Source organism: Stomoxys calcitrans, chromosome 4 (genome assembly GCF_963082655.1).
Source record: "Stomoxys calcitrans chromosome 4, idStoCalc2.1, whole genome shotgun sequence".
Classification (NCBI taxonomy): Eukaryota; Metazoa; Arthropoda; class Insecta; order Diptera; family Muscidae; genus Stomoxys; species Stomoxys calcitrans.
Genome location: NC_081555.1, coordinates 183,750,802 through 183,763,536, shown reverse-complemented (window position 1 = coordinate 183,763,536; position 12,735 = coordinate 183,750,802). Strand labels below are relative to the sequence as shown.

Here is a 12,735-nt window from a genome sequence, read left to right as displayed (position 1 = left end):
TCTTAACGCCCTCCCCGCAACGCCGAGAAGCGCAATTTATTTTTGTGAACATTCAAAAAATCAATCTTTGGCGGTGGCTTTGTTTCATTCTGCCTCGCTGGGATTCGAGTAGCAAAGCAAACGAAAGAATAACAAAAGCGTTAAAGATATTCTTCCATTTGCCTGCAAGCTACGCTCATGAATAATTCTTACGCGCTTCTGTGAGAAACCTGTTCCGCAATGTGCTCGGTGTGCTCTGCTCATAACAGCATGAAGTATCGGCAGTTAGTCATCCGCTAGCTCGCATTCCCAGCTATATTTAACTGACCCAGTTATGGGCCACTGTGGTCATCTCTTAACGTAGCAGCGCACACAAATCCGCACTCATGCCGAGATATCAAATGCCGATTAAAATGCCATAAACCATTAAGATGAACTCCGGCTAGCTGGCAAGCAAGGTGGTAAGCAAACCAGTGACGTTGGCGGCATCTGCGATCTGCTTATTTTGTGACAATTGTCGGGGTGACATCGGTGACAGCAACATGCCAGGCTGCTGAGCTCATAAAGAAGTTATCTTCCATCAAAGTATCGTTTGCGTTAAATTAATAATGACGTTGGGTGTGAATCTTTTCCTGCATAGTACGAGCACAGGATCAAACAGAAGGGAGAAACATTCAAATAATGGCGTGTCCTGCAAAACGCAGAAAAATATAGATAGATGCTTAACTGCATACATCTTACATTTCTATGTCTATCGACATAAACAAAATCTTCGCAAAGGTGTGTTTATTACAAACAACCTTATGATGAAAGTATTGGTTCTCTAAAGTAATGACCAAAGCGTTATGCAGCGGGCTAGAGCTCTCATTGAAGGTAGAACGCCGGGCTAAAGGGCTAAACTTTGGTTACTCACCACTACGGGTACTCGTATACATCCTATACTGACACTTATTCACAAACTTTGATGACAGGTTCATACTCTACTTAAATGTACCTCGTAATCCAGGCTGCCAGACGGGACGATTTAAAGTCATTTTGACGATTTTTTGTACAAAATTTGCCATTTTGATTTTTGATGATTTTTGCTTTGAATCCCTTTACGTTTTGATGTTTTTTATGCCCACCACCGAAAGAAAGAAAGAAACACAGCGAAATATCCATTTCCAACCCTATTAAACATATATATTCTTGATCATTGTAAAAATCTAAGACGATCAAGGCATGTCGGTCCGTCTGTCTGTTGAAATCACGCTACAGTCTTTAAAATAGAGGTATTGAGCTGAAACTTAGCATAGATTCTTTTTTTGTCCCTAAACAGCTTAAGTTCGAAGATGGGCTATATCGGACTATATCTTGATATAGCCCTCATGTAGACCGATCCGCCGATTAAGGGTCTTAGGCCCATAAAAGCCACATTTATTATACGATTTTACTGAAATTTGGGACAGTGGGTTGTGTTAGGCCAGTCCACATTCTTCTTCAATTTGGCCTCGATCGGATTTGGATATAGCTGCCATAAAGACCGATCTCTTGATTTAAGGTTTTGGGCCCATAAAAGGTTCATTTATTGTCGATGTCGCCGAAATTCGCGACAGTGAGTTGTATATAATACTTCTAAGAAGTAAGTATCCGAACGAGCTATGCAGAAGGGCCAAAAGGGTATTGCATATGGCATATCACTGGGCTAGACCCAGAGGTCTCAATGTTAACCCAGAGAAAACTGAAATCAACCTGTTCGCGAGGAAGTCGAAGGTGGGCCAATTTGAAGCACCACGTTTCCTCAAAAGAACAATTTCTATATCTGACAGGGTCAAATACTTAGGTAGCGTACCGAGAAGGCTCACAGATGCTGGGCACTATGCAGACAGACCGTAGGCTCGAAATGGGACCTGCATCCGAGGATAGCTGTGTGAGAAATTTAAAATGGTTAGAGCTGAGGTGTTAACGAGTTAGTGGGCAAAATTCAAGGCCCTAAGTTGTCCGGGCGACTTTTGGCAGGCCCCTTAAATTGGTTACCTCGGTATTTCGAAAACTGGTTCGGGCTGCCAAATCATCATTTGTGGTCGGATTTTCAAAATTTACAACGACTTTGCCCCAAAAAGTGTTTACATCTGATTATTCAGTTGAAAGTTATGCAGTTTGAAAGTCAAAAAATTTGAAAAAGAGTATTGTTTGGTCAAAAAAAGTATTTTCATTGATTAGGCATTATTAAAAAAATGCTTCAATACCTAAATTTTTTCTTTCTTGTTTGTTGAGAGGACATATTTTAGATGTGCTTTAAGTGAAATTGAACAATATACGTTAACCTTAATGGGTGCTACATGTTCTTCAAAAGAGGCAATTTTTTATTAAAAATTTGAAAAAAAAAACCTCAAGATCAAAATTTTTAAAGCTCAGATCCCCCCAATTGGGCACATTCTTTTTAAATCTATATATCCCCTTAGCACATAACAATATTTGTAACCTCCTATTTTGGCGATTTTTGTCAAAATATTTAAGCAGAAATTATTTTTCGTCCTTTAAGGACACTTTTATCCGCAATATTCCAAAAAAAATTACAAATTTATCTTTATTCGTTTATTTCAAAGACATATCTCAACCCGTTTTCACACGGCATATTTTTTACTAGTTTTTTTCAATTTCCTCCCACTGTGCGTTGGAGCATTTCCTATGATTCCTATATCACTGACCAGCTTTCGCGGCTAATAGACATAGGTACCTAGGTGGGGACACAACACCAGACATGAATCAACTTAAGGGCGTGGTATTAAAGAAAATTAGGCATTTTGTATATAACAAAGAATTTCTGACTTAGATTTTTCTTTTTCGAGGTTACTTTTTAGTACTTAGAGTGCACAACAAGCCGATTACTGGCTTAGTTGTATGTCCATAGCGGCGAATACTAGCGGGACCATCAGAAAAATATTTCAGTGGTGGTTTTCCACTCCTAATGCTGGCACAATTGTGAGGTACTATGCAATGTAGAAACTTCTCCCCATAAACTCGGCTATAAAAAGGAGTCCCCTCATCACTGAGCTTAAACTTGAAACGGACTGCACTCATTGATATGTGAGAACTTTGCCCTTGTTCCTTAATGGAATGTTCATGAGTAAAATTTGCATTTGCAGGTCTTGGCGATAGGTCTTTAAATTTAAATTTGGCGATAGGTCTGCTCAGCAGCTTGGGCAAGAATGTGAAGGGTACTAATAGAACTCACTGATCCTAGCAAAATCGGCTGATAAATGAGCGTTTGTTAGGGCAAACCTTTAGTTGTGATTTCGTTTCATATGCAAGATATACCAAATATGGTCAGATCTAGACCATACAGGTTAAGGAAGTCGTGAAGTGTAAAATGATTGTTCAAAATTTCTGCGACAATGCTTCAAAAATTCCCTCTTTATAAGCTCAAGAAGTCTAATCGAGAGATCGATCGCTATGGGGCTGTGTAAACAATTATCTAATATTGCCAATCTTCAAACTTAGCTTGCCTTAAAAAATTATCTGTCCAATGTACCAGGAAAATCAGCTCCCAGACATAAATAAAAAAATTATTGGATCCAATTGAAAAGTTAATTTTAATTGGAAATTTTTTTTTTTGTATATTCTACCAAGTGTAGGATCGCAAATGTAAATATCGATGTGTTCCAAACAGAATGCTTTGTGGTGGGTATATACGTAGGTTAGGTTGAAAAGAGGGAGCAGATATTAATCCGCCCCATCCCACTATGGACATACACCTAAGCCAGTAATCGGCTTGTTGTGCGCTCCAAAAACTATAAAGTAGCCTCTCAAAGAAAATTTTTAAGTAAGGTATTCCGTGCTACTTACAAAATCCTTAATTGTTTTCAATACCACTCCCCTAAGTTGGTTCATGTCTGGTATTGTGTCTCCACCTAAGCCGGGCAATGACAAAGGAAATGCTCCAACGTCTCATCATCTTCCCCGCATGCCCTACAAATGCTATCACTTGCCGCACCGATTTTACATAAGTGAGCTCGTCCTATGTGTCCCGTTATGATACCAAAAGCTATACTGAACTCCTTCTTACTTCCTTTCAGTAATAGCCTCGTCTTCTCACCATCTGGATCTGGGTATATACGTAATGGGTATAAAAAATAATCATCGTTTTGCTCCCACAATAAACATTAAATTCGATTATAACAATATCAAAATTGAATGACAGGTATTAAATCACGTTGCTACATCACCATTACATACTAAAGATCAATACTGCCTCGTAGTCCTCCAGCAGAACATCGAAGCTTTACGCGTTCACATAAGAAAACATGGAATCGCGCCAACTCCAAATGTGAAACTGATTAACTCACCTCAACGCTCTTTCAGTGCAGAGAGCCCCCACCAACTTTAACATGAAGGCCAAGTGTAAGCAACAGCTTCAGTATCAGGTGAAGGATAAACTTCACTCCATTATATGTGGACGAAGTATAACTTCATATTCTTCAAACTCAATGTACTGGAACGGAGTGGGGCAGGGATCGATGTGAATGTTCATAAACCCATCCTGGGTTTGTGTGGGTGCTTTTTTGTATGTGCTGTGGAAGGAAGTCGTATGAATTATTTATTAAAATAAAGCCTGCTAAAGGAGTTGAGGATTTCAGATCAGAATTCATTCCAACTTTCGCAACCACATAAAATTTCATATCTTCTTGTAACATAAAAATATAACAATAACAACAACATTCAACGAGTATGAATTCATTTTGAAGAAGTGTCTGTTTTGAGTGGTATGAATGTGTATGTCTGTGTGTCAGTAAATTTGTTGGGAGAAAGAGCGTTTTTTTGCTTACAAATGTTTGATTTGTTTGGATGTTATCCCTCCCCCTCACACACACACACAAGTTACAGCAAAAAAAAAGAAACTCGGAAGTAGGGTACAGCCAAGAGAAAAAAACAATTCTTGGTGGAAATGTCAATCTCAATGTGACTCGAATGCGGCAAACGTTTTATGGGCGTTTTGTTCTGCCGCCATTTATTACCGCCGTAACACTTTAGAGTGATTCACTTTTATGCTCCTCGCCAAACTAATCGTAATGAAAATTTCCCCAGGAATGAGCCAATGAGCCTTTCCAATATCGAATTGTGCGAAATGAATCGGAAGTTAACAAACACACACACACTCACACCGAGACACATTGTCTCTGCGGAAGAGCCCCAATTTAGGTCTGATCAAATGAATTTCAGTTATGAATTGGCCCAACAATCCGCATGAAATTGAATTGTTTTAGTGACATTATCACGGGATACGCGAAATGCTTACCCAGGCACACACACACACAGTGAGTGCTATTGAAAATCGTACTTGAATCAAGTGTCATAACGGGAATTGAACAGACTTTGAGGTATGACACCATCGCTTATCTCTTCATCATCAAGAGCTTTTACCTGGGCATCGGCGTACTAGACTAGCACTGGTGAGAATAGCAAGAATTGAGCTAGGCCACAGACAATTGCCAATAGTATTGAAAATGGCCAAACTTATGAAGGAAAAGTAAGAAGGTTACAACTACAATTCTTAGAAATTAAAGCGCATCACATGGCTTGTCTTTACGAACAACTATTCATTTGTTAGTACATACAGTTGTAACACGATTAACGTCGTTTTTAGTTCCAACTAATCGCGACTTAAATCGAAACAACTCAGAATGGAATAGAAACGGAAAAAACGGACAGAGATATCTCCATGAAATTTGCATTGGTTAAAGCTAAGGTGTTATCGAGATCATGTGCAACACTTCAAGGCCCTAAGTGCCTCCAGGTGATTCTTGGAGGGCCCCTTAATTTGGTCACCTCGTCATTTCAACAAATTGTGCGGGCTGTCAAATCTTCATATGTGAACCGATTTTCAAAATTATTTTTTTTTATGTGAATAGTGCTCAAAAATTCCTGCGAAAATGCAAATAAAGGTATCATTAAAATTATTTTTGAATTTTGCATATAAAAGTGTTTTAAAAAAACCAAAAATAATTTCTGCCGGAATTTAAAAAAAAACTCCAAAATACCCATTTCAGGTAAGGATGTTTCAAAATCGGCATTTTTAAGTGGACGCTATAAATATTGGTTGTTGTAAAAAAAATGTCCATGTGTATAGGGGACATATGAAGTAAAAAGAAAAACATTCGCCCGAATGAGGGAACTGACATTTGCACTTTGAGAACTCGAAGGGTTTTCCAAATTGTTAATAAAAAAAATTTACTATCTCTTTTTAGACAAACGAGAATATTCAATAAGAACTGATATGCTATTGGAGTTATATCAATTTAAAGTCCGATTCGGACCATAAATGAATGCTGAACATTGTAGAAGTCATTGTGTAATATTTCAGTTAATTTCGGTAAGAATTGCGCCTTATAGGGGCTGAAGAAGCAAAATCGGGAGATCGGTTTATATGGGAGCTGTATCAAGTTATTGATCGATTCAGACCATATTAAACACGTATGTTGCAAGTCATGAGAGAAACCGTTGTACTCAAGTTTTGCCAAACCGGATGAGAATTTCGCCCTCTAGAGGCTCAAGAAATCAAGACCCATGAACGGTTTATATGGCAGCTACATCAAAACATAAACCGATTTGAACCATACTTTGTACAGTTGTTGGATATCATAACAAAACACGTCGTGCAAAATTTCATTTCAATCGGATAATAATTGCGCACTCTAGAGGCTCAAGAAGTCAAGACCCAAGATCGGTTTATATGACAGCTATATCAAAATATTTACCGATATGGTCCATTTACAATCCCAACCGACCTACACCACTAAGAAGTATTTGTGCAAAATTTCAAGCGGTTAGCTTTACTCCTTCGAAAGTTAGCGTGTTTTCGACAGACGGACGGACATGGCTAGATCGACATAAAATGTCGCGACGATCAAGAATATATATACTTTATGGGGTCTCAGACGAATATTTATGAAGTCTCAGACAAATATTGTACACGCCAAGGGGACTTTCTATTTGCGGTTTTGAGCACTATCCAGCAAAAAAAAAAATTGGAAAATCGACTACAAATGAAGCCCGACAAATTTTTCGAAATTCCAAGGTGACCAATTTTCGGGAGCGATTAGAACTAATTTCTGCTATACCACAGCAGCATATTAAATTTCTTGCTTTAATTATATTCTGTTAAAGCACATCGCACGGGTTTTGCTTTGAAACTACTGAGACGACATAGATCGTATGTAAATCGAAGTTAGTAGGAACAAGATTTTTGAGGACGTAAATCGAGGTAATACTGTAATACTCCATATAAACCAACGATGCTCAAAATGAAAATGTGACTGTATGTGTGAAATACTCTCTTTAAGTTTATTTTTTAATTCTATCAATATTCAAAAAATCGTATTTTTGGACTAAATGATTGGTGTTTTGCAAAAATAAACATAAAAACTTAAATGCTTTTTCATTCCTTCCAAGCTTTTCATCAATAAAAGTTCTTATTTTTATAATAGAAACAGAAAAACGATGCGTACACCCCTGCGCATGTTCATTCTCTGCTGTCTCAACAAGGACTGAAACAAAGAGCGTATGAATACGTGTGACTTGCCATTAACGCTACGTAAAGGGCTGTGCATCGCTGATATAACCCAATTCCCTTTTAAATTGCTTTCATCAACATAATTTTCATATTCCTGTGTAACGCGGGTTTCGGCTGAAGTTAGTTCTTTTTACAATATTTACGCAATTTTTTAAAAATTTTGCACAGAGAGTTGTATTGCATGTCTCGATACCCATGCCAAATATGGTCCAAACTAGTCCATATATTGATATACCTGACATGCCATAGTCAATAATTAGATCCATTGTGATTGTCAATACGGTCCATACTTTTTCATCTTAAACATAATGAGAACCTCATATCATAATTTCTCATAAGTAAAAGCATTCTCTGATGCCATGAATAACCTGCCTAATAAACTAATACCACCATTTATTTGCTGGAACTCAATGCCATTGTATATTCCACCCTTATCAGCTATTGTTACGAAAATTAAAACAAGTTCTTTATTTAAATTTTCGTATATTAAATGTATTGGCCGTTCATACTCCAATCCTGGTTTTCATCCAACTTTAAGTCATGGGTAGGATTGCGGGTACTTAGTTCAGCTAAAAGGGAAGCATTTTTTAAACTAATTTTCTAAGGTGATCAGGTGAGCACTTACTCTTGTGAACATGATAGCCATTCTCATCAGCATGGTAATAAGTGGTTTGGAAGGATATTGGGTCGCCCTCTAAGGGTACCGTGTAGTAGCCATTTTGCACGGGAAGTAACTCGGAATCGACTTTCTTCAGATCAATGCGTTGATAATTGACCAGACCATTGCTGAGTACCAACCTGAGAGGGGAAAATAATAATAAAAAATGGAAAACATGGTGAATTTTTATATATCCCAAAAACAATACTCACATATACTCGGCACTTCCGTTTGCATAGGTTTTATGGTAATTTTGCATTATCCTCACATTGTCTGATGGACCCTGAATATCCACTATTGGTGTCGCTGTGTCAACCACCACTCCAACATCCTCCCCATTTTCCTCATAATCATCGTCCAAGGTGGGCATCACCACCACAGGATCTTTGACTATAGTCACTGGTTTATCATTCTGCACTGGTTCGTCAATCACATCTGCAAAATCGTCCAAATCCGTTGGCCACACAATAAGCTGGTACTCGTATGTGGGCTGTGTGTCTCCCATCCGTTGCGGCGCCTGACAAAGACAAGGGAAACAAAGAGTGGTAAATATTTGAGATTCCAATAGACCAAAGTACAGAAACACATAGAAGGACAATTGAAAACACCACTTTCTCCAGATGTCATTGTTGTAGTTGTTTACAACATTCCTACGCAAATGTGTTTGTATAGACAGATGGCTGATGGCGGTACCTCTTCCATGGGCTTGGACGATGCCAGTGCTGCAATGTGTACAACAACCATCAGCACTTTGGTTTTGGAAAATAAGCCCTGCATCGTTATGGCACTGTGTAGTGGGGTCGGTTGGCACGCTGGTATGCAAATGTCAGATACTGTCCTTAAGAACGTCCACAGTTTGTGGCTGTGCAGGTATTTATATGCGCCGAGAAACAGAAACAAACAAAGCCATTTCGTGCTCCTGGCTGCAACTGTTGTTTTCTGCTTTGGTACGGCTACCGTACTTCTGGCTTCTTTTGGCCCAGAACGACAATATTAACTTGTTTGTCATGGTGTCATTTGTTCTTTGTCTTGTTGGTGGCGGCTTACAACTGCTTTGTTTACATCAAACACCCAAGACATACTTGCAGTAACTACTACTACTACTCTCATCGGATGAACTCTTCTTGGCCAAATGCACAGTGGGCAAAAATGCATTGATGCTGAACAAACTAATTAGGCATCGAGATTTGAAACACTCAAAAAAAGTTACCTCTAAATGAACGAAAATTTAAATAAATCATGTTAAAAATTGGACATGATTTGGAGCTAAAGTTGTTTTTATCTCGTTTAGTTTACTTAAACCATTTTTTAGGTATACACAAACGAACTTAAATCTAGTAAAAATTTGGAACATCTATACATAAGAGAAGTTTAAATTTTTAATCGCAAATAAACATTGCTTTTACTTTTACTTTTCATATTGGAAACTTAAAAAAAGTAAGATGTTATTTCATAGAAAACGCTATGAAAAAACAAAAAAAAACATGACAATTGAAAAGGCGTTAAATTCGGCCGGACGAACTTTGGATACCCACCACCTCGGGTATATATGTAAACCACCTTTCGTCGTAATCCGGTGAAAATGCATAATTTATGCCCCCATAGCAGCTTTATCGAAATATGGTCCGATTTGGACCAAATTCGACACAGATATTGAGAGGTCTAATAAGTACAAGTCATTGCTGAATTTTGTAGAACAAATTATTGGTCTTTTTGATAGCCATATTCAAATATAGACCGATCTGAACCATATACGACACGGATGTCGAAAAGCCTAACACAACTCACTGTTTCAAATTTCTGCAAAATCGGATAATAAATGTGGCTTTTATGGGCCTAAGACCCTAAATCGGCGGATTGGTCTATCAGATGTAGTCCGATATAGCCCATCTTCGAACTCAACCGGCTTATGGACAAAAAAAAAAGGATCTTTGCAAAGTTTTAGCTCAATATATTTTGCACGTGGTGTTTTGGTATCACTTCCAACAACTTCGCTAAGTATGGTTAAAATCCGTCCGTGTTTCGATATAGCTGCCATATAAACCGATCTTGGGGTTTGACTTCTTGAGCCTCTAGAGGGCGCAATTCTTTTCCGATTTGGCAGAAATTTTGTTCAACGGCTTCTCTCATGACCTTTAACATATGTGCCTAATATAGTCTGAATCGATCAATAGCTGGATACAGCTCCCATATAAACCTTTCTTCTGATTTTGCTTCTTGAGCCCCTATAAGGCGCAATTCTTATCCGAATGAACTGAAAATTACACAATGACTTCTACAATGTTCAGCATTCAACTAATCTATTTATGTTCAAACTCACAAGAGGTTTTTGTATCTTCGGATTCTTCGTGTTGCTTCACCTTCTAGTAGTTTATGGATCTCTGCGTTTTTGTGACAATTCAATCTCTCCCATTTTTTGTATTTCCTCTCGTACTGTGTGTATTTTCAGGTCTTTACGAAGATCTTTATTCCTTATATACCACGGTGCTTTTACAATGACTTTCAATACTCAGTTTTGGAAATTTCGGATGACATCAATACTATGGTCATTTATGCAGCCAAAGATTTGTATACCGTACACCCACATGGGCTTTGAAATTCGTTTGTAACTCATCAGTTTGTTTTCAACTTACAAGAAGGAATTTCAAGAGCTTTTCCCTTATTCTTTATGTGATCATTCCATTTTAGTTTCTTAACAAGGGTCACTCCCAGATATTCCGCTGAATCTCCTGTCTTTAATGATGATGCGTAAAATTCACATGCTCAGATTTGGAATTCTTCAATTGTCCCCATGTCTCCATCCATCGGTCGATATCCGTTTGGGCACTTTGCAGTTTCCCTATGTGACACTTGATTGGTATGTGTCTTGCCATTATAACAGTATGTATCATCGGCGAAAGTACCCATAATGCATTCTTCTTTAGATAGTAAATCATATGTGCATAGAAGGTATAAAAGCGGTCCTAGTATACTACCTTGTGGAACGCCTGAACAACTCGAAAAAATCTATCACTTAGTTATGACGCTAACAACAAACAGTAGTTCTCCGGTAAGATTGTTTCGGTTTTCAATATGAGTGGCGAGTGCACCGATCCATCCTCTTTCTTTTCAAAAGTATCTTCAACGTTATAGGTTATTCTATGAATTTGTTCTATTGTGGAGTGACCTTTGCGGAATACAAACTGATGATTTGGAATATCTTTTGGCGATGTGTATGAATTCAGCCGTTTGAAAATTATTGTTCTTCAATCAGAGCTAATAAGTATTCGTTTGGATTCTGCCCAGGCTTCGGTATCATTATTACCTCAGCTACCTTCCAGCTACAACAACAATTTGTTTTTGTTAAATTTGTTTATCTATTTACGGTCTCTTTAGACCATTTTATTCAGTATGCTTTTTAGGCAGAAGACCTGCTTACATGCCATTTTTTACTTCGCTTCCTATAAAAATCGATTTCCACAACGCAATATGTTTTTTTTTTTTTCATCCATTTTTCCTCGACAACTCTGCTGGACTTGATAATTTTTGTCTTTTTTCTGCACCCTATTTTTTAGGCTCTAACGATGCGTACCCGCCTACAAATAAAACAAACTGACGAACCCACACATCAGTACTGATAATAGCCTACACTTAAAGTAATATGCATGTATGCAAGCAATTTACACACAACCATTCGTTTTTCAGCATGCACAAGCTTGCTCGAAAACGTTAATAAAACATATTCTTATAAATTCCAACCGTAAAGGGGTATATGTTTTACTGGCAGCTATGAAAACTATCTTGAATGCGCACTTACATATTTTAGGGAACATATATACCTCTTTTTATTCTACTCAAACTAAACTAATTGTTGTAGCAAATAATTTTTTACATGCTTCTACAATCTGATGAACACCATATGAAGAAGTCCTCAAAATCGATGATAATAAGTTTCAGTAAAAATTTCCCCAAAATTTTTTTTTCAAAAAAATTTTATAATTAATTCCACAGATAATTATTTCGGATGTTATTTTTCTTGGCGGTAGTATTTTTAAACTTAAGTCAAGTAATTCTTTTTAACTGGTATTAGGGGTAAAAATTTAGGAAATTTATATACTTATTCCAATTACATGAACTAAATGAGATTTCCGCGGTAATAGAATATGACTCCGTAGTTTAGTAAATTTTCATAACACAAAACAAAATTTACATAAGGTGAAATAAAATTGTTATATCATATTTAAGTAAATTTTTTACTAGAAAATAAGATACTCGTTCCTTCCAGTATAGTTAAGTCTGACTAAAAAAAAACTTTTCAAAGATTCAAATAAATTTTTATTGGTGTTTTGGTGATGGACAAAATTATTATATTGATAAATTTTGATAAAAATATTCGTTACTTTTTGAAAATGTTTGAAAAAAAAAATTTCAGTGGATCTATCAATATCTAGTTCTTGAAACAAATGTGTAGTAATGTTTCATTAAAAAGCTTTTGAGAAACATTTGTTTGAAAAATTTTGATGTCTTTAATTTTATTTAATTTATTTATTTAAATTTCCGTGTTAAT

General features: G+C 37.1%; 1 protein-coding gene across 1 annotated transcript; it reads right to left on the bottom strand.

Moving 5' to 3' along the window:
• Positions 1–4,399: 4,399 nt before the first annotated feature.
• LOC106087972 (uncharacterized) lies at positions 4,400–8,966 on the bottom strand. The gene is made up of 6 exons (XM_059367393.1): positions 8,844–8,966; positions 8,402–8,706; positions 8,157–8,329; positions 8,041–8,100; positions 7,900–7,969; positions 4,400–4,532 (listed from the first exon to the last, which is right to left on the bottom strand). The coding sequence occupies exons 1-6, from the start codon at positions 8,964–8,966 to the stop codon at positions 4,400–4,402; spliced, it is 864 nt and encodes a 287-aa protein (XP_059223376.1).
• Positions 8,967–12,735: the final 3,769 nt, after the last annotated feature.